The sequence below is a fragment of the Mus musculus genome, chromosome 7 (assembly GCF_000001635.26).
Source record: "Mus musculus strain C57BL/6J chromosome 7, GRCm38.p6 C57BL/6J".
Lineage (NCBI taxonomy): Eukaryota > Metazoa > Chordata > Mammalia > Rodentia > Muridae > Mus > Mus musculus.
Window position 1 is genome coordinate 87,462,231 of NC_000073.6, and position 27,969 is coordinate 87,490,199.

Below are 27,969 nucleotides of genomic sequence, written 5' to 3' on the forward strand. Positions count from 1 at the left end.
AACAACTTCCTATAGGCTTTTATATTTAAATGTTTAGGTACCAGATTGTGGAACTATTTTCGAAGGATTAGGAGATGTGACCTTGTTAGAAAGGTTCAGCCTTGGAGGAGGTGTGTCACTGGAAAAGGGCTTTCAGATTTCAAAGGTCCATGCCAGCCCCAACCCTGTTTTCTACTGAAGATTAAGATGTAGAACTTTCTGCTTCTGCTCTCCTGTCATGGCCATCTGCTTCCTGCCATGATGATCATGAACTCCATTGTCCTCTGGGACCATGAGCCTCAAATTAATCTTTTATAAGAGTTGCCATGGTGTGTCTTTACAGCAATAGAACAGCAGCTAAGACGGTCAATCAACATGCATAGGTGCTTTTCTCACTTTCCCTCTGTATCTCCTTATACCACTTAACCTCCTAAGAGCTTCTTCTTACACACCCTATCCCACTTCTCATTAGAAAACTTTGCAAAGAATTGTTCTGAAACTCCCATTCTGACTTCCTGTATTCTGAGCAGCTACCAAATCTGCTGTCGCCTGGGTAACTACCAGGCCCAATAACATCATGTAATTGATCTTTTTAGAGCAGTAGATATATTTGTTGGTAGCCTTTCTTTGTTTCTTTTTGTTGCTGTTGTTGTTGGTGGTGGTGTTGCTGTTTGTTTTGTTTGTTCATGTTCTTAAATGGATCTTAGAACTTCATATGCTGGTTTTTCCTCCTTTGTCCCCTGTTGATTCTCTCACTTGCTAATCTGTATATGTTTATCCTCTTAAATAATGGTATAGGTGAGATAGGTGATACTTTGTGTTCCCAACCTGGAAATTGGAGGAGACCACAAGGAAAGCAAGAAGGTGGAGGAGAAGGAGGAGGAGGAGGAGGAGGAGGAGGAGGAGGAGGAGGAGGAGGAGGAAGAGACAGAGGAAGACACCATGTGTTAGAAATCTAGAAAGAATGGATCTGAGGACCAACCAATTGGAGTTAAGAACAGCTCACATGAAGCATAGTAAGTAATAACTCTAGGTTATCTGTAGGAAGTAGATTTTAATAGCACAGAGGGTAGATCTCTGCTAAGCTCTAGTGCTGATTAAGGCTTATTGTAAAAATAAAGATTGTATGTGTCTTTTATCCTGGAACTAAATGGTCAAAGGCGGAGTAGAATTCCTGGAATGGATTTAAATGATCTCTACAACAAAATAGCACTTGAATTATGTCAGTTAAAACGCAAGTTTACAACCTAAAAGGGCCCGGTAAAAGTGGGTGGGGAGAGTCAGGCTAAGCAACACAAGAGGTCTATTTTCTTTAAGTTAATCAATCAATCAATCAATCAATCAATCAATCAGACCAATTCAAATGAAGATAAATACAGAAAATAATATTAATTTAATTTATATGAATAAAAGGGTATATAAATATATTTACCCACAGAGATATTAATCTCTAAAGAAGGGAGATATAAATGGAAATTGATATAAATGTTTCTAAGAATACATAGATGAATGACTAAATCCAGGCCTTTGATCACAGTTGCTTAGGAGAGAAAGGCAAGGAAAGTGAGGTTTCTTGTGAATTTTAGTGTTAGCATTCCTTGTAGGCTCCTCCCACACACAGTCACCTGGCAACATCCAGCTATGCATTATTCACTATAAAAGGGACTGTTTGCCCCCTCCTCACTCTCTTACCCCCTTACTCTCTTCCCCTCTCCCCCTTTTACTCTCTTCCCCTCTCTGTCCCTTCTTTCCCCATGTTCCCCTCCCCATTCTCTCCACATGGTTATAGTCAGCCTCTGCTCTCTCTTTCTCTCTCCTGTCTCTCTGACTCTATTGGTCTCTGTCTCTGTCTCTCTCTCTCTGCCTTTCTCTGTCTCTACTCCATTCTCAGCTCCCCTCCCCATACCCTGTATAAAAAGAAGAGATGTCTCAACGTGGGCCCACAGAGGCACCCCATTCCACCTCACCATTCCATGCCTCTACAAAATATATCCTGTTTCATTTTTATAAAACACAACACTGAGGCCAACATAATCTACAGACAAATCCAGGTCAGCTCTGGCTACACAGAGAAATCCTATCTCAATAAACTCTGGAATGGGATTAAACGATTTCTACAATAGATCTCTGGCTGGTTGGTTCACTTCAGCTCTTCTGTCTCAATCTCCCCTTCAAACTGACTGATTCAAACTGATTCAAACTGGTTCCTCTAAGTTTTTGACTGAATTGCCATGCTTGGCCTCAGACTAATGTTAGCAATCTGTTGTGACCTTCTGGTTCCTTCTCATTCTCTGGATGATTTTGTCTTCACCTGTGTCTATCTTGTTCTTTCTACAGCCTGTGTATTTTTTTCACATCTTTCCCTGATTCTTCACTTTGTCTGTCCCTCAATTAGATATCACTTTCAAAATGGCTGCTTTCTTCTACAGAATAATCTTGCCTACATTGCTTGAAATTAAAGGTGTGTACTAAATGTGTGTCTATATTCCAGCCAAAGGAATTTAAGGTCTGTGACATTTCTGCATTCCAGCCAGATCACACAGACTTAGGAAGTGTTTGGATGTAATCCCTTGCCAGAGCAGCCATGTTGCTGCATTAAAATTCCTCTACATTGATGAGTGTGCAATGATTTATTTTTCACTGAATTTATTACTTCTGTTGTCTATTTGCATTCTTTTATAGTATTATTCCTTCTTCTACTGATCTTCATCCTGAGTATCCTTGGGTTTTCCTTACTTTTTAAGTTATTATTTCTAGTTACATCAATATCATCATATATTACAAGATAACTTCTGTTGATTTTACCTCTGAAATACACACGAGCGGTTTTCTTCCCATCAAACCTCTAGCTGATAACATTAATTAATGCCACAGAATTGTCCCATCCGTAGTTTTCTTCCAATAATCATTTGTCTCAGCAAGCAAAGTAACTTGAAAAATACCTACACATTAATAATAAAGTCCAATCATGTCCCCCTTAGATGACATGCGCAACAGTGGGGAGAGGAAATTTGTAGAGTCCATCTCCAATAGAAAGACAAGGCATCAAGTGGAGAGATGGGGTTGTAATTCCACAGTCAAAAATTCTGACCCGGAATTGTGCCTGTCTGAAAGAACTGTAGGGACAAAAATGGGGAAGAGCATAAAAGAAAGGAGGGTCAGTGACTAGTCCAAATTGGAATTAATTTCAAAGGGAAGCTCCAAGGCCTGACATTATTAATGATGCTATGATGTGCTTCCAGACAACAACCTAGCCTTCTGCCCTCCAAGAGGCCCAACAAGCGGCTAAAAGAGTCAGATGCAGATACTTACACTCAAGCAATAGACAGAAGTCAGGGACCCCTGGGGTTGAATTAGGGAAAAGCTGGAAGAAGCTGAGGAGGGTAACCCCATAGTAAGACCAGCAATCTCATCTAACCTGGACACCTGAGATCTCTCAGACACTAAGCCACCAACCAGGCAGCATACACTAGCTGATATGAGGCCTCAGATACATATCCAGCTGAGGACCTCCTGGTCTGGTCTCAGTGAAAGAAGGTGCACCTAACCCTCAAGAGACTTAAGGTTCCAGGGAGTGGGGAGGACTGGTAGGGTGGGGTTGGGGGGTATAAGGATATGCTCTTGGAGAAGAGGGGAGGAGGAATGGGATGAGGGCAGATGTTGGAGAGCATACAAGGAGGGGGATAATGACTGAATTGTAAAAAAAAAAATTAAATAATAATAATACCGGCAGCATTGGGTGGTCGAGTCAAAGCAGAGCTGCAGAGTTTGCCCTTGTATTGCTCATAAGAGAAAGCCAGGGTGCTGATCTGCTCAGTAACCCCCCAGGCCCAAATCCAGGACTTTTAGATAGCACATTCCAAAATCTGAATGATCTGTTAATGATCAGGACCAGTGTAAGAGCCAGTCCTGTTGACCCAAAGCTTTAGGATCTCCATGACCCAGGGCAACAACAGGAGTCCTGATCAGGATACAATATTGATGCTATCACAGAAGCCAGAGACCTTGACCCAGACCAATAGCTCATTGCAATGAACATGTATGTGTAAGTGAGGATGTGTGGACAGAGGAATATGACACATTACAGATGATGAGATATTTCTCTGATTTTTTTCTTTCTCTCTCTCTCTCCTCTCTCTCTCTCTCTCTTCCTGTCTCCCTCCCCCCATGTGTGTGTGTGTGTGTGTGTGTGTGGGAGAGAGAGAGAGAGAGAGAGAGAGAGAGAGAGAGAGAGAGAGAGAGAGAGAGAGAATGTGCCAGTGGGAGAGAGGTTGCAAGATAGAGGGCAGATATGAAGGGATGGGGAGATGAGCAGGACTAGGGTGTATGATGGGAAATGTAAAACTCGCAAAGAATAACAAGTAAAAGACAGAAAACAAAAACTAAAACGCATGCTCAACAAGCCTCGGGGAGCAAGCCAGTAAACAGTTTTTCATGCCCTCTGTGTCAGATGCTGTGACCAAGTTCCTACCTCTAGTTGCTACCCTGAATGAATTCCCTTAGTGTTAGATTGTGACACAAGAGTTTTAAGATGAAATAACCCCCTCCCAGAAATAAAAAAGCCTAAGTATCACGTTGAACCCAAAAAATATTGGGGTTGGGTGTGAACCTCGGTAACAAAGCACTTGAATTGCACAAGGTCATGAATTCCATCCACAATACCACACACAAACACATAAAATATTGAAGCTATAACTTCATACAGATACTAATATTTAAACCATTTTCTGCCTTAGTAAAGGAAGGTTATATAATAGCAAGTAATGTAGTAAAGATCATAAAAATGGATAATTTCAAATCAGGCATGTGTAGTATTAATTATAGTGTCTTAATCATAAGATTTATGATCCCCAGGGATTCTGTTTTCTGGCAGTTGGAATCACTTAGTAGCTCTCTTGGATCTGCTATTTGGTATTATTAAAGAAGTTCTTTTTGACCTTTGCTGTCTAAGTATGAAAGCTGAGGGCCTTTTCTTTAGTCCTACTGCTTCTGCTTGACTTGGTTAAATAACCTTTTGCTATGTTAAGTAGTCTGCACTACCTCCTGGGAGCTGATAGTTTCAATTCCTCTTTGTTTGTTTGTTTGTTTGTTTACTTATTTATTTATTTTCAGAAAACTCTGTGGGAGGATTGCCTTGCTTGTGCCTTTAAAGAGTTTCATGCATGAATTTAAGATTCTTTTTCAGACCTACTTTTCTTCCTAGTGTTGCCAGTAAAATATTTAGGTTAACAATATTGTAATTCTCCTAATTCTAAATCACATCAATCCTAAAACGAGTTGAGAGATTTTCTTCATTATAAGACATGCTTAAGGTTACTTGTCATAGCAACTGATTTCTTTATCACAAGATAGAGTACAATTCAATGTCCCTGGGTGAATATTTTATCTCAAAACAAAATGTTATTGATAACCCATAGTGGCTGACTGCTCAAAATTATCAATTACATGACACTTTAGGAAGTCTTAGTGGATGGTTTCTATGTGTAATGGACAGTATTAGATGCCAGAGGTGATCAATATATAGACCCTGTCAGCAGAGAGCTCAAGATTTACTGGGAGAGACACACATGAATCAATCTAACAAAGACAAACTGTTTTAGGAGCTAAATCTAACAGGAAAAGCAGCTGGGGGAGTACGGTTGAATATGATTATAATGGTACAATAGCAATTGGTTATAGGGAATGAATTCTGATTCAGAAAGCAAGTAAGCATTGTAAACTGGGTTGTAGGCCAATAATAAGAAAAGCAGCACACAGAGAGCAGGTTCCCCTCTGACATCCCATCTGATGGCAAATGCAGACTTGAAGATATATCTCTGATTTCTGAGATGATTCCCTTTCATAACCCTGATATTTCTACCTTTCTGAGCAAGCTTTGGCCTCCAGTCACCAGTCAGGAAGCAATCTTCTGTTCATTCCTGAAATGCCAGGGACCTGTCTTGCTCCACTCTTCTGCCTGGACTACTCTGCTGACAATTTGGTACAGCATCTCCTTCGGGCAACCTCCTTAGCATGCTGGCCCAGGGTACACTTGGTGAGTAGAGTGGAAGGAAAATACATCCAAGAAAACACTGCAGGAGAGGTAATTATCTGTAGCTGAGGACCAAGGCAGAATCACTATTTCTAGGATGCATTAGTTCATGTTTGCACTTAGCCAGGATTTTTCCTACCCTCAAAAGGCAGGCTTCAGAGACTTGCTGAAGGCGTGTTACCTTACTGGAGAGCACTGAGAAAATAGTAAATAGAGATGATGTCGCCACTTTTAAATATCCTCCTTATTTCTTATGAGAGTTAGTCTTTGTATGCTGTGTTATAATTTGTAAAATGGAGATACATTATACTGAAGAAGGTTCATTAACATCATTTTGTACGTGAGAAGACATAGGTCCAGAGAGGTCTAACAGCTTTTCCAATCTCACATAAGATTCACTGAACATTACTAGAATTTTCTCATGGGCTCTGACTCCAGAGCTAATGATTTTTCTATCACACAGTTTATTTTTATATTTAGGTTCTGGAGTTTTAAATATGAACTACTACTGGTGAATATTTTATCCTGTTTCTTTTCCTCTGCTCATTTGGCTCACCAGTCAGTCTGTTCCCACTGTCTTACCATTATACACAATGATATCAGACTAGGATTTGAGAATCAGTTGAAATGGCTGGTCTAAACTGGGAAGGAAAAATGGCAACAGGACCATCTTGGTCATTCTGGTTTCAGATTGCCAATGTTTTGTAGTTCATTCTACTTGAATAATGTCTTCTGTAGCAATCACACTACTTGGCTACTGTTAAAACAACCACTGTAATGATGTTTTAAATTTTCTCACTGGCTGAAGACTATTCTCTCTTTGTCTATTAATACATATACCTTATATTAAGTATTTTATGAAGCAGATTTATACCGGTTGACTTAAACTCTTTAATTATGTTTTTTATCTGTAACGTAATGACATGGCACTTAACTGATAAGATGGTAGAATCTGTAGATATGAAATGAGTCCCCTTATGCAACATACAAAGAATTCAGCATACATCTCGTTTCTTACAAATGTTACTTGTGATTTCAATACTTTAGTAGATTTTTGTAATAATTGGAGTTAATATGAACCTTCTCTAACTGCAAACTTCTTTATGAGTTTTTTTAGCTATAGTGTGAGCATTTTTCCTTCCAAGTTCCACCAATTAAAATTGTATCTATATTTCAAGAAGTCTACATTCATAAGTATATTCCATAACTAGTGGATATTTCCATTGTGACAGTCACAATTTGAGGATTGTGAGTCATAGGCTAAAAAGGATGCCTGTTTGTCCTTACTTCAATCGTGTTCTTTTCTTCACTCCCAAATGTCCTTGCCTATTAAGTCACAATTACCAAAGGAGCTACATTTTACTATATGTTACTTAATTTACATTATATAGCTTGGGTGGAAACAGGTGGAGATGAGAAATATATAGTGATTGCTGCCTGCTCAATTCTAATATGGCATATATAGAATATAAAAGTTACTTTGAATGTACAGATAATCTGATGTATGTGTGCAGAAGTGTGTTTGCTTTTGCTCATCTAAGCCTTGAGTTGTAAACTGAACAGCATAACAATATCTTAATAAAGCTCCCTCTTTGTTCCCAAACATTTGTCTATGCTCTGTGCTACCCACCAACAATCTATTATTGCCTGAGGAAGTCATCATTTTCTCAAAGGTTGAAAATAGAAACACTTTTACCAAACTAAATCACATCAAAGTAAAGCATGGATTTGTAAGCCTTAACACATACAATTTCCATAAGAGAAATTGAATATCAGCTCATATAGAAAGTTGATAGGAGCATTGCATGTAGAGGCCTCACCATGGCATGCTGTGCCAAGATGGGAAGACATCCCAGAAGCCAAGGCTAGAGAGATATCATGTAATATATAATAACACTAGACAGGACTTTGAGCTGAATTGCCAGGAAGTCTTCATTAAACCAACCTGTGGAGAGAAGGCTTCAAAATAAATATTTCACCAGGAATCACTTTGATAAAAACTCATAAGAAATAAACATTTCTAATATATCTTAAGAGTTATAGGGAAACAAATGCCCATCTCCTTCCATTCTTTTCATTTTTCAGGACTTATTTTATCATTGGTATTATTGAACAAGTATAGTCATCCATTTTGAGATATTAAAAAATTTTTTAAAAACTAATAAGATTGTGTCTAACCACAAATCAGAGATAGTTCACTAATATTTGTTTATACTTGCCTCTCATTTATTAATAGGCATATTCATACATATTAAGACACATATGCAGTTGAAGTACTAAATATCATGTAGCCTCCATTCCTCATTTTAAAATATAAATGATATTGTAAAACTCATCAAGTGTAGATACATTGGCATTATTTTAATGCCCTCTAAATTTCCCTTACCATTCAAGAGCTCACTACAATTTATTTTGTGAAAGAACAATAGGAAATGCATTCAGCCAGTTCTTCTACTCAATTTTAAAAATTAGAATATCTTAGTTATACATTCCAATTCTTCATTTATTCCCTCAACTACACATTACATGTTGTCATGCTGATTACTGGGTAACAAGTCATGATTGATAAAATAAAACTTGAACTAATGACTTGAACTAATGAGTCAAGATGTGTTTAAACTAGCACTTTGATGATTATGATACAATGAATTAAGTTCTATAGGAAAGAGAAGAACACAAATTTCTGAAGACATAAGATAACTCAATAAGCTCCTTGGAGAAATGGAGAGAATTGTATAGTGAGGAATGTACCTAAAATAACCCTTGACTTCTAAATATTGGTACAGACCATTGTTCCATGCTTTTAACAAGCTCAGTTATGAAAAGAGTACAGGGAGTGCAAAATGCATTATAATTATTTCTTGAATAAACATTAATGAATATATAAAATTAAGGAAACATCCTAAAATGTTTTTATGTAGTAATATTGAAAAAGTTTGCAAGAAATCTCCAATATCTCAATAATTTACTCTGTTTCTTTATAGTATCATTTTTGGTATCATTTTTAATATTCAAACTTTTAAAAATAATGCACTACTGAACAATTATTCAAATTGCTAGATAATAAGAATATAATAGCTCACTAATATAGAATATCATTAAATATTATTACTTCTACCACTCAGCATTATGACCAAAGTGATATTATAATAATTCTTCCATTATATATGTACCCCAGAGGCTGTATGCTTGTCATCAAGTTAGCCATAACTTATATGTGCTGCCTACTGTTAACACACAACTGTTTAGTTAGTTTCATAGCTTGTTTGTTTTTAATAACCTCTGTATTCTTCATAACATCTTCTAAAGACCATGTTTAAAGATAAGAAAAGAAAAACTCAGTGATTTGCCTAAACTTCCAAGGATACTTATAATTATTTATATTTATTTGCATCCAGTGATCCATGAGAGTACTAACCATCCCCAACACATTGTTATTTCTGTGCAAATTCTGAAATAGTAAATATCAGGATATATTACAGCTGATTATCTAAGGTCTAAATGACTAACACCGTTACCTAAGTCCTCTCACATCCACTTAGTTAGCTTTAAAATTAGTAAAAAGATTAGTTACAAACCATGCAAATTCCTATGAAACAATAATATGTGTTCATCTCTTCCATGAAAACTGTCACTTTTTTCCTCGTTCCATACACAGTAGATTCCCTATATTCATATTTTTACTCTTAACCAAAAATGTCTACAAGCTTTCAAATTCAGAACTAGAACCACATAGCCTCATGTACTATGAGGAATCCAACTAGTAGTTGGGAGTTCTGCATCTACTGTGTAAAGTCAACGTGTAGCTATTGACTCTCTACTATTAGATTAAAAATTTATTCCTTTGTCCTATTCTAATATCAAATAAAGAATACCCTAAACTGTCCCAAGACATGGCTGTATTTGACTCCTAAACTTTTATTGTAGCTTAACATGAAAATTTCTATTTCCTTATCATAGCTTACACCTTACTGGTTTCTCTTCAGTAAATACTACTTTAATAAATCATTTGAAATTTTAGGATTAATTTAGGTTCTCTCAAAATAGCAAACCACCATAATTTATAAGAATTGGTATGATAAAGTCACATTTGAAACACACGTTGATAATACATTTAAATGCAATAAATGCATAATTTATGAGGAAATGTCAACCAACCTGTCCACAAAAGCATGGTGAAGAAGAAAAATGGGATCGTTGGCCGATCCCTGTACTTGGGACATTGTTCCATTCATAAAGATATGTAAGGCATTGTGCATGCTACTTTGAGAAGGATCTGCTATCCCTGTGAGTGGACTGGCAAATCCTGTTGAAATAAAGGGAAATTTAAAAAAAAATTAGTTTTTCTAAATGATTGAAAATCTCACTAATTATCTCATCTAATCTACAACTCCAGAGGAAAAATCATGATTTCAAGTAAAGAAAATCAATAAGAAAACTCATTTGATATTGGGATTCTGAATATTCATTTAGATCTCTTCAGAACTGAAAGATATTAGGTTTTGTACACTGTGAGATAGGTTAAGCAGTGAGATAGGCTGGGCCAATATGGACCTCTTAACAGTACATCTCTCTTAAGTCCTTTGAATACTGAAAAGTCCCAAGAACCTTTGCAATAAATAATAAGCCTTCACTCTCATTTAAATATAAAAATGTACAAAATATATCAACAACATATTAAGAAAATAACCCTGAGAGGTATCCTTTGCAGTCTACTTATTTTCTCTTGCTTTCTGGTTCTAAAAAATATTTAAATTTTGGATCCTGGTTCCAGAAAAAGGACAAACTTTGTGGTCAACCTTATACTCATTCATCCCTAATGGTCCTAGGGACAGCAAATCATAATGTTTTTAATTTTGTAGAACGTTCATTTCACAGATGATTGCAACCCTATAGGAGGAACAACAATATGAACTAACCAGTACCCCCCAGAGCATGTGTCTCTAGTTGCATATAGAGCAGAGGATGGCCTAGTCAGTCATCAATTGGAGGAGAGGCCCTTGGTCTTGTGAAGATTATATGCCCCAGTACAGGGGAATGCCAGGGCCAGGAAGCAGGAGTGGGTGTGTTGGGGAGCAGGGCAGGGGGAGGGTATAGGAGACTTTCAGAGCGGAAACTAGGAAAGGGGATAGCATTTGAAAGGTAAATGAAGAAAATATCTATCTAAACTCATTTCAAAAACAACATCAAGTCCTCATCTCTGTACATTCACCGTAAGATCATATAATAGTCTCTTCTGTCCTTTCTTGTCTATAAGGATTGGGGGTGCATATTTCTAAGAACTTGACATTATTTATTTCATATGTTTCAGAATCATCATACATATTACTTCTTTTCTTTATCATAGATTTCAAATACAAGGCTTAGCGTACTAAAGAACTGCATATGTTTATGTATAGAAACAGGGATTGGAAGATAAACCTGTTTAATTAAAGAGTTTAAGCTTTCCTATGCAATAGTTTATTGTCTTTCCCATGTAGCAACATACTGTGCATCACTGAAGAGTATAGTCTATATAAGAAGAGACGTCAAGTTTTAGTTTTAATCATAATCATAGCATCAAATGAAAGCTTTAGAACTTCATTTCATGTTCGGTCTTAGATAATTTTAAGTGCAACTTAATTATTTTTGCCAGAGATATAAATATATTTTGAGGAATAATTTAGAGATATTGCAAATAGTATTAAAATTAAAGGTAATGTAGTTTTGAAGAGAACCACCTTAAGGATTTAAATGTGAAATTCATATTTAAGTATCAAAATAGACTCATATGTCTTAGTAGTTTATAATTTCTTTTATGTGCCTCCTTAATTCATTACTACAGAATTATTAACCTAAATGTTACACATTCTATGGTGGAGATTTTTTCAGGTTGGTGAAGTTTAGGGCTATACTAGTCAAATAAAATTTATGTTGGTGGGAAAGAATAAGGCAGGGAGATAAACAGAGATCATGACAGCAACTGTACATCACAGTGCATAGTACACATGGAAATTGCTAAGAACAAAGATTGCAAACATTCACAGCAAGGAATTTAAGCAGGGCAGTGGTGACGCACACCTTCAGTCCCAGCACTTGGGAGGCAGAAGCAGGTGGATTTCCAAGTTCGAGGCCAGCCTGGTCTACAGAGTGAGTTTCAGGATAGCCAGGGCTACACAGAGAAACTCTGTCTTAAAAATAAAACAAACAAACAAACAAACAAAAAAGGAATAGTAAGTATAAAAGACAGCAGACATGATGTTTAATTTTGTTTCGTTATTATATAATGTATCTAAAATATCAAAATATCATTTACCATAAATATATGTAATTTTTTCTTGTCAACTTTCACCCCAATGTTTATAATATCTTTGTTTTTAAAATCATAGAAATTTTCACCTCCCCTTGAAAATGCTAAAATAAAAGTGGAAGCAATATGATAGTTTTTGTGAATATAATTATACAAAGTGAATACACACACACACACACACACATATATGGGATTGCAAAGTACAGTAGTGTCAGAAGACCTTCGGTAACCTCTCAGTCTGATGTGTTTTAGACAATTATAGTATAATACGTTATAGCAGAATAATGACTGGCAAATAAATTCCCTTCAAATTCTCTGTGTTTTTGATTCTTCTGAGATCCTAAAGCACTGTGTCTAGCTAGTCCTCTTTCAAGACCCTGCTGTAAAGGGCTAAGTAAACTTGGCTTTAACTTCTAGGTTACTTACAAGAAAGAAGTATAGTATTTGTCAATTTAGGTAACTATTTTTTGCTTTGCTTTTGTCATTGATATAATAGAAGCTAGGTAAACACATTTCTTAAGATTTAACAGATAATTCTGATAGCTAGTATGAAAGCATCTAGCATTCATCTGATACCAGTGGTAGTTTTCTGAGTAATAATAACAGCTCTTTATGTTGTCAGATTTAGTTGATAAATGAGTGCCCAGTCTCAAAGCTGCTAACCAAAAATATGCATGCCTTTTCTGTGTGTATCCAGCAGAGGTGGGCAATAAGAAAGGCAGTCTTCTCATTAAAACCCAATGGACCATTAAAGTTTTATAATGTGGTATTTGCCAATGAAAATACTATTAGAGATTAAAATGATATTAACATAAAAATAAACTATTTTATATTTTACTTCTTTACAGTTCATTTGGAAATATAAGGGGAGATTATGACTTCTGAAATTATCTTTATAAAATAAAAATGATTACTCTGTTAATTTCATTTCTTGTTGCATTTTGCTCTTTCCTGAAAGAAAAATCCCAATACTTTCATAAATCCAGGCATTCAAATATCATTCGTGTACATAATCTGATTTTAGTAACAGGATTTTTTGACATTTGACAATATTGCTTTCCTTGTCCCAATTTTACTAATGATGAAACACCAGTTTAAAGAATTAATGTAACACATCTAAATTCAAACTAGCATTTAAGGAACAAAAAACTTAAACATAACTGTGATTGTCTTGAAACCTGTGATCTTTACCAAATAGCAGGTTGGATTTCTTCAAAAAGAGATCAGAAATGACTCCAAAGTGAGATCAAATAATTTACTTTGACTTTTTATAAACAAAGCTTGAGTTTCAAATGTTTCTGTATTTAAAAGAAAATTATCCAACAGAGATTGAGAATAACAAAGATAATCTTCCCCATTAAATCTAAAATGTTACGTATGAACTGGTCAATACACCTCAGACATCTCTTTGTGTAGTGTTCTTGAATTTGTTTGTACACTTGCAATGGTCAAAACCATTACAGGAAGGTACAGGATGTTAGGATGATATTACTCTTGCTTGTTCTTAAATTCCCCCTGGACAGATCATCCAGCAAGCCAGTAGGGATCATGTTAGCAACCTAAATTCCAAAACAACTCAAAGTTCTTTGCAAAGGGCAGCAACAATGGCTCCAATTATTGAGAGTTGTGTCTTTAAGTCTCATAGGAATCTGTATTATTCCAATGAGAAATTTTAGGAGCATTTCACATGGATGACAAAAGGGAGTTTCAATTTGTCAATCCATATTCTTTACTCTTTTATTTCTCCCCCAATTCTCCTCTAGAGATGTTTGGGTTATTTGTTTTAGATATTGATGTTTATCTCTGATACCTGGAGATTTGGATTTAATTGTTTTAGAATTGAACTCAGTCACTTATAGTCTTAAAAGCCCCTAAGTGATTCTAATGTGCAATCAGGGTTGAAGTTTCCTGAATTTGACTAAATTGTTCTTTGTTTCCTCACCATAAACCTTCACTTCAAACTATTTTCTTCTGATCATATTATTTCCTTCAGGTGAACTTTTCCTCTTCTATATTTTGGTATCAAAAGAACCAATAACCATTCTACCTTTAAAACCTCGCTCTGCAAACTTATGATGTGAAATAATTTCTTAGAAGTAGCTGCTAATATTTACTTGAAAATAAGTTAGCTACTATATTATGGCAGGTAATGCAAAGACATTTTCATGTGTATTTTCTTGTTTGATTAGACTCTTTTCTTTCCAGGATGTAGGATCATAGGTGGTGTTGAACTTACATGGTTAAGCCTGCTCAGTTTTGAAGTGTGAAAAAACAAGTGACTAAGTTTTCACTAGAGAGAAGCACATTTAATTTTTTGGTTATATTTAAACTGGTGCTAATATTAAAATTATATTAATCATTAAAAATGATTTGGAAATAGAAATAAAGAAATAAACAAGATAGCAAACTCATCTTAGTGCCCATGAGGAGCTATGAGGTTTCATTCCAGGGATGAAGGGATGGCTTAATACACGAAAATCCATCAACGTAATCCATTACATAAACAAACTCAAAGACAAAATCATCTCATTAGATGTGGAGAAAACATTTGACAAAATCAACACCCATTTATGATATAAGTCTTGGAAAGATCAGGAATTCAAGGCCCATACCTAACATGATAAAAGCAATCTACAGCATACCAGTAGCCAACATCAAAGTAAATGGGGAGAACCTGAAAACAACCCACTAAAATCAGGGACTAGACGAGGCTGCCCACTTTCTCCCTACCTTTTCAACATAGTACTTGAAGTATTAGCCAGAGCAATTCGACAACAAAAGGAGATCAAGGGGATACAAATTGGAAAAGAGGAAGTCAAAATATCACTTTTTGCAGATGATATGATAGTATATATAAGTGACCCTAAAAATTCTACCAGAGAACTCCTAAACCTGATAAACAGCTTCGGTGAAGTAGCTGGATATAAAATAAACTCAAACAAGTCAATGGCCTTTCTCTATACAAAGAATAAACAGGCTGAGAAAGAAATTAGGGAAACAACACCCTTCTCAATAGTCACAAATAATATAAAATATCTTGGCGTGACTCTAACTAAGGAGGAGAAGATGTAATCTTAAAGCCATAAATGGAATTTATTTTCATTTTTATTTATTGGAACTCCTTTTAAAAAAATCATTCTTTCTCTGTCTCTCTCTGCCTGCCTCTGTCTCTGTCTCTGTCTCTCTCTCTGTCTTTGTGTGTATGTGTATATGTGTGTATATGTGTGTGTGTGTGTGTGTGTGTGTGTGTGTGTGTATTACGTGGTGAAAATGTAGAGATACATTCCTGTAGAGATCAGAGGACAAGTTGGTATGTTGGGTCTTCCCCTAAAAGTTGTTTGAAGCAGGCTATTTTGTTTAATATTGTATGTGGAAATGATATGGTCATGAGCTTCCTAGGGTCTTTTCATCTCATCGTGGGTGTGGTGGTATTAAGACTTCTGGCCTTTTGTGGATTAAATAAGCATATATTTTCTAATGCTTGTGCAGTAAGTATTTTGCTCACTGATCCATCTCCTCTGTTACAGAAATAATTTAATTTGATTTAATACTACTGTCCAATTGTACCATTGTAGTGTAGTGTTTGGAAGTGTTTTTCAATATGCAAATACTATGAGTGAAAATCATGATTTTTTTCTTTTTTAAATTTAGTCACAGATCCAGCACCACTACCTATAACACTCAAATGCTCTGGACCTCACTGAGAAAGACACAGTCAAAAAGGGATGGAGCTTGTCAAGCAAGGCAGCAGGTGCTGGCCATGACTTTCATGCATATTCAGGTTTTAGATTTTTTTTTTTTTTTTTTTTTTTTTTTTTTTGGTTTTCCTAGACATGGTTTCTCTGTGTAGCCCTGGCTGGCCTGGAACTCACTTTGTAGACCAGGCTGGCCTCGAACTCAGAAATCTGCCTGTCTCTGCCTTCCAAGTGCTAGGATTAAAGGCATGTGCCACTTCTGCCTGGCGATTCTTTTTTTCTAATTCTGGTTATTGTAAGTCATGATAATATAAATAAACTCACATAAGTAATTCAGTACATTTTTTTTTCAAAATTGTAGTTTTAAATTATCACAATAAGCACTAGACTAGCTTCTTGGAAATTTGGAAACACTAGTATACATTTGTTTATTCTCCAGCCATGTTATCAATACACAGTATTCACATAACTGTAAAACTTTCAATATATCCATAATGCAATATTCCACTGCAAAGATAATGGACAATGTATTTATTTAAATTTATTTCTGAAACTTATTTTAAATTGTTAAATGTTTTTAGTGTTTAATGTTTTAAAAGTTTATGATAGCTACTTATACTCCTTTAAAGCCTTTTTTGTGCGTGCAGAACCACAGACATACTATATTATATAGCAATTAATTACAAAAATATAACAACAGAAAAATAAAAGATCTCTGTAAGTAAATTTTTATTTATGTTTTCTTCTCCTTCCTATTCTTCAATTTTGGTTCAATTAATTGTGCCTAGTTCATTTGGCATAGTTTATATATTGTACTAATACTCTGATAATTTATTAATGATAATGCTAATTATTTTTGAAACAAGCTTAAGTAATCAGCCATGCCACAACACTTTGCCTGAGGCAACACTTTTTGTTTGTTTGTTTCCCCAAAGCAGCATTTATTTACTCTTTTAAGTCCAAAACATTTATTTTAGCAGTCTGGCATTTCATAACCACCCATCATGATTGACATAGGTTGACACACATGATGCTGTCAGGGTACACAAGAGCAATAGCCAAAGAGTTACAAAAAAAATAAATCCATGATTCTTAATCAGAATCCAAAAAAAAAGTTACACATATCAAAAACTTCTGATGCATTGTATTAAAAAGAAGGTGTGCACACATCATAAGTTAAAGAGGCACAGCAAGGGCTGCTGAAACCTCACAAGAAACAGTCTATAAAGCTAGCGGTGAAGGAGTTGTCACTGTGTCAGTTCCCATTAGCTGAAGGGAGGGGTGAGAGGGTCAAATTCATTTTTGCATGCACAAGATGTATTGCTTAACAAAACACTATCAGCTTGTTTTAAATAGCAGTCACAGCCTGTTTGGCTAATTCTCCTTTCTATATTCAATTAACATCACCTGAATTTGCTAGAGATCAACAGACATAATAGAATGCTTTGTTCAGAACACACTTCTCTGCACAATTCAAAAAGGGAGTGCCCTGTGACTCAAAGCAACCATAAGTCCAGCAAATTCCCATGAGGGTTTATCTGAAGCTGCTTCCCAAGGGACAGAAGGGCAGATCTGAATAGCTGTGCTGCCAATACAGATAGGTTTAGCACTAGATATAGTGATCGTGGCAAGAAAGAATCAGTGATAATGGGGGTGGTGAGTGAAGGAAGGGCCAGGGACCTGAAGGGTCTTCAGTTGCCTTTTCCTGCTTCTTCATCCTGCTGGTCACTAGTGCAGATGGTGAGGTTGCTGAGGCAACACTTTATTTTTAGAATTTAAAACCCTGTGTTCTTGGTACAGTTGGCTTTATACAGAGACAAATGAGTGTTGCTCAAGAATAACAAGAACCGCTCATACTTGATACATTCAGTAATTTTTCAACAAGGTGATTGCTTTGCTTTGAATGAGAATGGCTCCCTTAGGCTCATATATTTAAATGCTTAGTCATAAATTGATAGAAATGTTTTAAAAGGATTAGGAAGTGAAGCCTTGTGAAATGATGTGTGTTACTGGAGGATAGACTCTGAAACAAAACTCTCTCCCTCTTTCCCTTCCCCCTCTCTCTCTTCCTCTCTCCCTCCCTCCCTTTCTCTCTCATGCCTGTGAATAAGAATGTAAGCTCTCACCTGCTACTCTAGTGGAATGTGTACCTGTCTGTACTCATGCTCCTTGCTATGGTGGCCATGGACCTGATCTTTATAACTGTAAGCCCCAGCAAACTCTTTTCTCTCTATGCTGTTCTAGAAGTGATATCTTCACAGCAATAGAGAAGTAACTAAGACAGTGAATCATATTTTTATAGTTTACTGGCATCTGAAAATTATGTATTTGATGATCATCTTGGTCTTGGAAAATGCCAGTCTTACTAAATAAAGACGGAAGGGAATCATTGTGACATATCATGTGTTCTGTATCTTTAAAATGTCAATGCTAGAATTTTATCCATAAATATTAGTTATACTTTTTGAGGAATTGCAACTAGCACTTCATGCTAGACAAGGACTCTACTCACAAAATATGTTCCTTCTCCTATTTAACAATTTTTCTTTCTTCTTTCTTTCTTTCTTTCTTTCTTTCTTTCTTTCTTTCCTTCCTTCCTTCCTTCCTTTCCTCCCTCCCCCCCTCTCTTTCCCTCCTTCCTTTCTTTCTTTCTTTCTTTCTTTCTTTCTTTCTTTCTTTCTTTCTTTCTTTCTTTCTTTCTTCTTTCTTTCTCTCTTTCAACCACACCACAATAAAAAATACTGCGATTCCTGTACTTTATCCTCCCATACAGTTAGTACTATAATATGTTTCTGTATGCTTTTATGGAACTGAATCCTCATTGAAACTCTGGAAACATGAAATGGTTTAATGAGGTTTCAGGTAATAAAATGAAAATTCAAAGAAGCTAAGTGCTTTGTTCTACATATTTTAGCTGTGCCAGATTGAAATTTGTTTCAATTATGTGACAGGCATCAAAACTCTGACCTTTATTATAGTCTCTCTCTCTCTCTCCCTCTCTCTCTCTCTCTCCATCTCTCTCTAGCTTTGTGAAGCTATTATTTGTGTAAAAATTGAAATGGGAAATAAATGTTCTGGTCATGTTATGTTTTTCATAATAGTTATCATGCTCATTGGAATGAAAGCTGAAGCCCTCTTTTCAAATTATCAGGATAGGCAAGGCCCTCTTGTGATGAGTCCTTATTCAGATAAATTTTTCAAGGTTCATGTCACAGGACAACCAGCCCTTGATTGGGAATATTTTTCTAAGCAGTAGCATCACTATCTAAAGAATTTTTTCCCTCTCTTTGTGAATGATTACTTCAACATGAGCTAGTTGTTAACTAGATTATAAGTAAAAAATCTGCATTATATTCAATATTTATTCTTAATTTCTATAGAAAATCTCTTGTAACTATTTCATTCTCTATGACCCTTTTTATGAATAATCAAAACATTTATTTACTTTGTAAAATGTATATGGAGTTTTAGGTATGCTGGTAGTCTTTGCCCTGCTCAGTCACTGTACTCTTAAAGCTGATACCTTTGTTTCCTCTGATGAACATTTACAGCTATAAATACATCGATTTGTAAATATATTCAGATATATGATTTTAAATCTAAGTCTGATGTATGAGGAACATTGTTGGTGTTGTCTTTAGGAGCCTGATTTATTTCATTTAATAATTTCCATTTTCATCCATTTTCCTGTAAGTGTAAGGATTTAAATTTTCTTTATGACTTCATACATTTCTATTGCTCATAGGCAAGACAAAATATTAGGGAAGACAGTGAGATCTGGAAGTCCTTTCATAATAGCTGTATAATTAGCATGGGAGATAAAGCTGTTGTCCAAGAGCAAGGCTGGGCACCATAGCCCACGGTCATCATGTAACAGATAAAACATGCTGCAAAAAAGCCAGTGCTACCAAAGTAAGCCAGAACTCCCATAAAATGTGATCATTGTGTAGTATTGCTGTTGTGCTCCCAAGCCTTTGCTATCTTGGGACCAGTTCTGATAGAGAAAGTATTTCTCTTCTAATAACTGTGCTTCTGCTTTAAACCATGAATCTTTATCTAATTCTCTGTTTAGAAATACAAGAACATGCAACTCTACAGAGATCCCCCTCAAACCACTGTATCTGAAATTCTATTTACAGTATTGTCTACTCTCAGCCAATTCATGAACTGTATTGGTCATCAGAATATGATGGAAAGAATGTCCTTCAACAATACCTTAAACAAAACAGGTACAGGTTAGGGGCTACCAATTAGTCAGTGACCAAACATAACCTTATTTTTTGACATTTCAAAATCTGTCTTCCCCTTTTCAGGAGAGCATAATGACGGCATCTATAGAAGATATTTGTAAAGTTTGGTACATCATATAGAGGAGTTAGCAGGGTGTTCTGGACCTAGCTATTACTTTTAAAGGCATCATTTTATTGCTGTAAGAGAAAAAAATATGAATTTTATCTTAACATCGGTCATCAAAGTCTATCTTTAAGGTGGCTTTTCTTTACCTATGGGTGTAAATCTTTAGAATTATGTCTTGGGATGAGAGAAGAAGAAGAAATATTAGCTAGGGCTATATACTTTTGTAAAGTCCCCTCATTATGGTTGAACCATGAGACTTTCCATAGCTAAATAAGCAAAGTGTGCTGTTTCTCTAACTTCTTGCCTGGCCTACACCAAAGACCCAGGCAATGGCCATCCAGGATGTTTCTCAATCACTTACCTTTATTTTACTGACTACTCAATGGTTACCCATAGCAATGGCAAATTTTGTGACAAAAAGTAAACATTTTAATCTTATTCCTCTCCTTTTTTCCCTAGAATTATTGCCACTTCTAATTAATTAATGAATTAACTGCCCCATTTCCTAGTCTCCCCCTCACAGAGTCATAACCCTCATACCCCTTTCTACTCTCCTTTGAGAGGGTGTGGCCTCCTTTAGTATCCCCTATGATAGTGCATCAAGTCTCTGGAGGATTAGGCACATCCTCTCCCACTGAGGACAGAAAAGGCATCCCTACTGGGGAACAGTCAGTCTACTTTTGCTGACTTTTCAAAAGAGACAGTAAACTCACCCCATAAGCAGAAGAACAAAAGTTAGGATAAAACATGCTAAAATTCAAAGAGAAAAGTTTAAAAAGATTCACTCTTGGAAGAAAAAAAGATTTTCTATATGAAAGATTGTGAAGAACTTTTAATAATATTTGGTAGGTAATTTCTGTAAGTGTTGTTGGAGGTTATCCCCAATGTTTGCTCGTGTATGAATCTGGGGCTTGAGGGGTCTTCCCTCCCTTCCCTTCCCTTCCCTTCCCTTCCCTTCCCTTCCCTTCCCTTCCCTTCCCTTCCCTTCCCTTCCCTTCCCTTCCCTTCCCTTTCCTTTTCTTTCCTTTCCTTCGCTTCCCTTTCCCTTTTATATCACTAAATTTCTGGAGTATAGTGAGATACTCTATGCTAGCTAAGTTTACTATCACCATGGGTATAATTGAAGCATAACATTTCAAAACTCACAAAATTTTAAATTATAAACATCTCTGAGCCCAGAATTTCTGAAAAGAAATTATAAATTAAAAAAAATCAAAATTAATGAACACAAGGATATTACCTTCCAGTGTGTTTCTAAAGCTGAAATTGGCAGTTCTATCCATTGATCCAGATTCATACTGGGTCAAACTCAGACAAAATTCCACATCTGCTGAAGATGGGAGCCTGGGGGTTTTGGCTTTGTCATGGTTTCCAGGATTACGTAATAGTGGTCCCTCAGGTGTTCCATCGCATAAAACCTGATGGCTATTATACTCTTCTGATCTGCTACAAATGATCTGTGAAAAACAATTTATGTTAAATGAGTTACTTCTGAGACAAGAGAAAGATGTTGAAATTGCACATCAGTATCATTCAGCTTTCTGGCAGTTAGATGAAAGTGAACTTAACCTACCATGCTAGGCATTTATTATTATTGTGGCTGGCACTCGCTAGTCTAATTTGTGTTCAGAAACTATATATATCAAACTATAGCTTGAGCTATTAACAGTTGTAATTCATAAAATGGAACCATATTTCTTTTTTGTGACTTGGGGGAATTTGTCACTAGTGACTCTGCCTCCCAGATATTCTCCAAAGTCACCTCTTAGTTCAGTCTGTTTTCTTTTCTTCTTCCTTTTCCTTTTCCAAATACAAAATTTGTATTATTAGCAATTCTTTGTTCCAGTAAACAAGTTTTATTTCACACTGTTGTATCTTGACTAACAAAAACATGCAAACTAAATCAGGAACTGGAAATCCCCTGTTCATTTTAACATAGAAGTGATGTAAAAACATTGGCTGCTGAACTCTTTTGCAGGAGTTATAAATGAAAGGACACAGAAAAGGGCAATGGCTCAGTGGGTAAAATACTTGCAATGTAAACTTAAGAACTGGAAATCAGATAACCAGCACCCTCTTAATTCCAAAATATGAGTAGTAGATTTCTGTTAGTATCCTGGTGCTTGTAAAATGCAAACAGAAATTGCCAGAGCAAGCTAGATAATGAAACTAGCCATATTAATGAGTGTTGTTCCAGTCAGAGACCATGCCTTCATGTGTACCATAGTGTGTAACTGAGAAAGACACTCAACATCAACCTGTGGTCTTCATAAGCATACACAAACATGCATATGTGCAAGTACACCTGCAGATACACATATACCTACCGTCATGTAAACACATACTTGTGTGCAGACATGCAATGTGTGCCACATACATATAATGCACATGTCAATAAGAGTAAATAAACAAATAACTGCACAGGGTACAATAAAGTTGGAGCTGAAAAACTTGGTTGGTATTGGAAGGACAGTCTTTTATCTTCCAACTATCACTTACCCTTTCTGACCCTCAGTTTTCTTATTAATATGGAAAATATTACCACATGACTTAAATGAAACATTTCATACAACCTAACTCCTTAAAATATTTCCTATAAAATGTGAAGAACTGTGATTTAAAAAAAATAATGATGATGATAATCTGCCAGCGTAACATAGAAATCAGCGAAACTGCTAGGTTTTGAAATTCTCTAAAAGGAAGACTATGCTTTATATCAAGGCAGACATTAACAATGGATCTGTTATGACAAAACGAAAAACCATGAAGTGGGATAATCACCAGTCTTAGCACTGTCAAAGGACGGAGTGGAGGTTGCAGGAGAAGGGATGGAATGTCAAACACAGGGTGGCATTCCAGTCCTAGATCTAATGCCTTAGGTTTTCTATGGGTTACACATTAAATTGTGATGAAAATGAGGTCTTTATGTAAATATTTGTAATAGAATTAGTTAATGAAACCTTTATTATATTTAACTGCCATTTCCCCATGGCTTCACTATGAAACAAAAATTCACAGCTAAAATTGTTCTGAATTTCAAGACAAAAATAACAAGGTGATAAATTCTCAAAACTTTGGCCTATTTCTAGCATTGTATACTACATTCGATATACGGATATATGCCCAAAGATGGTACTGGCCATTACCATATAAATTAGCAATCAAAAAAGTTCTCTATTAAAACGCCAACATGACAATCTGTATGAAGAAATTACTTAGTTGAGTTCCCCTTCCTAAGTATGTCCAAGTTCATGTAAAACTGACAAAAAAAAAAAACAAAAACAAAAACAAAAACAAAAACAAAAAACAAAAGAAAACAAAAAAAAACCTAACTAGCCCGACCCTGAAGGTGGGCTTGGTGTAGAACTCAGGTTTACACACTCTTTCTATCTTTCTTTTTGTATTCTTTGGCTGCCTTTATGAGTGAGTTTCATGACCTACTCACAAATTATGTTCATGAAAATTCTCATATTCTAAACACATGCATCTGTTTATGACTTAAAATTTCAACACAGTTTTCATAAATCACATATATACTTACAACAATAGATTCATTCCTTTCTCTTTTCTTTCGCACCATGCAGTCTGCAGCTAAAGGCTGAAAGCAGTGGGTTTTATTTTGTATGGTGCCCTTCTTTGCTTTTATCACATTGACTATTTCAAACATTGTTTTCAATTCTCCCTCCAAAATATGTTTTTAACCTGGCCTGTGTTCGACATGAGCTTTTATCCCATGTGATCCTGCTGCTGAAGTCACACTGCCTTTTCTACTGCATGCTGCTCATGTTTGTCTGTACTCCATGTTTCTGCCCATGCCTAAACACAGATGTATTTGCATCCTGGGGTCCAAGATCCTGCATAGTCTTCAAGAACAAGGGAGAGCTTAGTAACAAAGAAAAAAGAATCCTGTTACATGATTGACTCAATATGTTTGACTAAGAATGGAAATAGTCCTAGAAACCCATTCAAATCACGCTGCCTATGCAGCCTCAGAATCCGAATCCAAAAATTCAAAATCCAGAATGTTGAAACTAAAATGCCTTGATTTCTTTAAGTGGAAATTCCAAATTTCACTTCATATGACAGAAGCAGGGAAAAATATGTAGGCTAAAATTGTATAAAATTATCTGCAAGCTATATGTGTAAAGGACATGTGAAACATAAATGCTTATTTAGACAGCTCTCTTCCTTAAAATATCAATTTCTTCACATATGAAGATATTTGAAAATCCATAAATACAGAATTTATGATTCTAAAGCTTTATCTATTTCATTTGTTTTTCCATATTAATAACTTGTGAATGGTTTTATAAAACTAGTTCAGCTTCTGCTATGAATGTAACAGGTTGGATGACTTTGCATTGTTGGTTGACTGGTCTACCAATTCAGTGCCACTGAGGAAGTAATTTTCATTCCTCTTTGACTAATGGTCCTCAGGATACGCCCAAAAGATCGCTTGGCCAAAAAGACACCTACAGCAGATTCATTTACATTAGAGAGGTTGGAGGAAACCATTTTTTTTTTCTGAAATACCAACTGCCATTTGACTAAGTGTTCAGTTGATGAAGACATTAGTGATGCACAATAATAACTGGTTGCAGAAATAATGTAAAAAATGTAGCTTCAATTTGTTGTCTTTATGTTTAATTTAGGGCAAGAAGCAAGAATAGAGAAACTGTCATTACAGTCCTGGAGATTACAGTCAGAAAGATAGTTTCTAATATAGATTCTATTAAATCCATGGTCCCAAGCAGGTTGGCCTGCCTCTCTATTAGAGCTCTATTTCTCTAAGTAGAGAGCATTATTCAGGATCAAATAGTCTGATCCTGATGTATCATTTAGAGAACTTCTCAAAGATGGGACTCAAAACTATATGGCAAACAATACTAAACAAGTAATTTTCCATGAATTGACTTCTTTAAATTGTTTCATAATAATATTGTATTGAGCTATTGTATTTTTTAGAAACCAAAATGTCTCTAAAATATTTAAGTAACTTCCTGGGGGTCTTATAGGTATGTTAGAGAAATAATATTAGTTTATGATTATGTGAGTCAAGAGAAAATTGCTTTTATAGTATAGTACATTGTTTTCTACTCCATTTGGTTCTCTCATTAGCATAGAAAACAATCATATATAATAACAACAGGGTTTTGTTGTTGTTGTTGTTGTTGTTACAAAATTCTAATGGCTTGTGTAGTAGTGTTTTGCAAATGGCAAAAATGGACTGAGCCCATGTCTTCTGGTTAAACTTTGATTCTTTCTCCTTCTAACCACAAATGATTTGTAGCATAGTCAAACATGCAAATACAAAAAAACAAAGAAAGGAACAAAAGAAACAGATGTAAACAGATGTATTAATACTGAAGGTGAAGCATGATAGTGTTCTATTAAATTTAGGAAGTAGCAATAAACTACCAGCTCTTAAAGGTTTTCAGGGGCAAAGATTTTATTGTGGTATTTATGTTTCTTTTTTTCCTGAAAAACAAACAAACAATCAAAAACCAAAAAAGCCTAAACCATATGACATTCCACAAAATCTTTTTTATAGAGAAAAAGGAGCTGTTATTTCATAGAGCAGTTGTCATGGTTACCTAAACCCGTGACTTTCTGCTGAAATATGACTGTTTTTCTTCCCCCTGTGGCTTCCATGTGATACGCTTTCCACCTAATGAGTGAATTCCCTGGCTGAAGTTCACTCATATCTATCATCAGAAATGTTTTCCTGTCCACTCTGATCTATCACGACAGTTCCCTTTAACACACCTTTGCTTCTTAGGTTAGGGTCTCTGTTGATTGCATAACCAACATATCTAATAGTGTTGAACACAGGTATTTTGTACTTAAATGTCATCCAGTACCCTCCAAGAAAAGCAAAACAAAACAAAAACCTGTGGACTATTTTAATAGTTCTACTTGAAAAATATTTTGAAAATAATCAAACAAGTAGATGAATAACAAGCTTAAAAAAAGACTGATTGCATATTAAACTCTCCTTAAACAATTAACATTAATTACAAGATTTTATATACTGTCCTCTGTCAGAAAAAAACATGTCAAGTAATAATCAAGTCACATAATACTTAGATGTATTATGATTTATAAACCATATATTTTCATGTACACATTCTCTCTCTCTCTCTCTCTCTCTCTCTCACTCACTCACTCTCTCTCCTCTTATGTAAACCAGCAAGTACTGCACAAGATATTGTTCAAGCAAGAGCTATCTGCTGGAATTATTGTGTATTCTGCATCAAGATTCCAATGCTGTAAACTATGGGCTGAAACCTCAGAAATCCACATAGGGAAAGATTTAAAATTATCTGATTTGTATTTTTGTTTAACTCAGCATGTTTTTATAAAGTCCATTCTGTGAGTATAACATAGCCCCTCCGTATATGGCTACAAATGTATTTATAAATAGTTTCCACTTTGGAAAATCTGATAGTGGTAGACAGAAATAAGTTTAATAAACCATTCATATGTTCTGAAATATTATAGAAGTTATGCAATAAATCTTCACAAAATGTAGAACAAAGAGGAGGAAATCAATTCTCAGATAGAAATAGAAATACCTGTCTTCCCCAGGCTGTCTGGTTCATGTGATTTTTTTTTTTAATGCACATGGTGTTTTCATTAATGGGAAGTCCATGGACCCTGTGTGTGCCTAGTGATCATAGGGGACAGAAGATGTCAGATCTTCAAGGACTGGCATTACAAATAGCTGTAAGCCATCTTGTGGGTTCTGGGAATCACATCTGAGTCAACTGGACGAGAACTCAAAACAAGTAAAAGTAACTACCTGGCAAATTATGCATACATACATTTGTTTTTAGACCTGCTTTAAGCCTAAGTCAATGCATTTACATAAATGGCAATGAATACATACTGACTTGGGTTCTGTCCTCAACTGGTTACTTTAGACAAATCCTCCTGCTCGTTGAGACCTATCATTTATAAAATGTGAGCACTCCATGAGATATCACAAAAAATCTTTCAGCTTAGACTGGGTAAAGACCATCAAAGCTCCTTTTCTCAAGGAGGAAGATATTGGAAGTCACGCAAGGGTAGAAGCCTGTATGAAATAGCTACAGCCTAGGTAATTTGGAAGGTATTAATGAGTTCATTTTAACTTGGAAGCTATTTGATCTCATCTAACACAAAATAGTCTAGTTTTTAATTTAAATGTTTAATTTAGACAAAAGCGTTCAAATTAATGGTGTGTTCATTACGGAAACTCTATTTTCATAAAGGAAAGTAAAGAGATAACTAAACAATCTCCATATTAATTAAATCTATGCATCTCAGTGCTGACTGCACATTAGAACCGCATTAAGAGTCTTAAAAGTATAAACACCCTTGGGAGGCTGAAGGCAGGAGGATTGCTGAGATTTGGAGGCCAGCCTAGGTTGTAGAGTAAGTTCTAAGTTAGTCTAGGGTTACAGTGTTAAACCTCTTCCTCAAATAGACAAAGAACACAGACACTGGAGATTTACAATAGACTCATTGATTCTTTGTTTCCAGTATGTAGTTGGATGATTGATTTTCAAGCAACTACAGAACAATAGATTGTAGGTGATCATAATATTGACAGTAATTGAATTAAAGCACTGTAAACA

General features: G+C 35.6%; 1 protein-coding gene across 3 annotated transcripts in view; it reads right to left on the reverse strand.

Moving 5' to 3' along the window:
* The window catches only part of Tyr (tyrosinase), a 68,742-nt gene that overhangs the window by 37,460 nt on the left and 3,313 nt on the right, over positions 1–27,969 (reverse strand). The window contains exons 2-4 of one of the 3 annotated variants that reach the window (XM_006507577.2): positions 21,591–21,807; positions 10,169–10,316; positions 6,890–7,955 (exon numbers count right to left, since the gene is read on the reverse strand). In XM_006507577.2, coding sequence (XP_006507640.1) covers positions 7,946–7,955; positions 10,169–10,316; positions 21,591–21,807 — 375 coding nt within the window. In that variant the 3' untranslated portion in view covers positions 6,890–7,945. Of the gene's footprint in view, positions 1–6,889; positions 7,956–10,168; positions 10,317–21,590; positions 21,808–27,969 lie in introns of those variants that run through there. The other 2 variants (NM_011661.5, NM_001317397.1) reach the window with 2 other exon arrangements.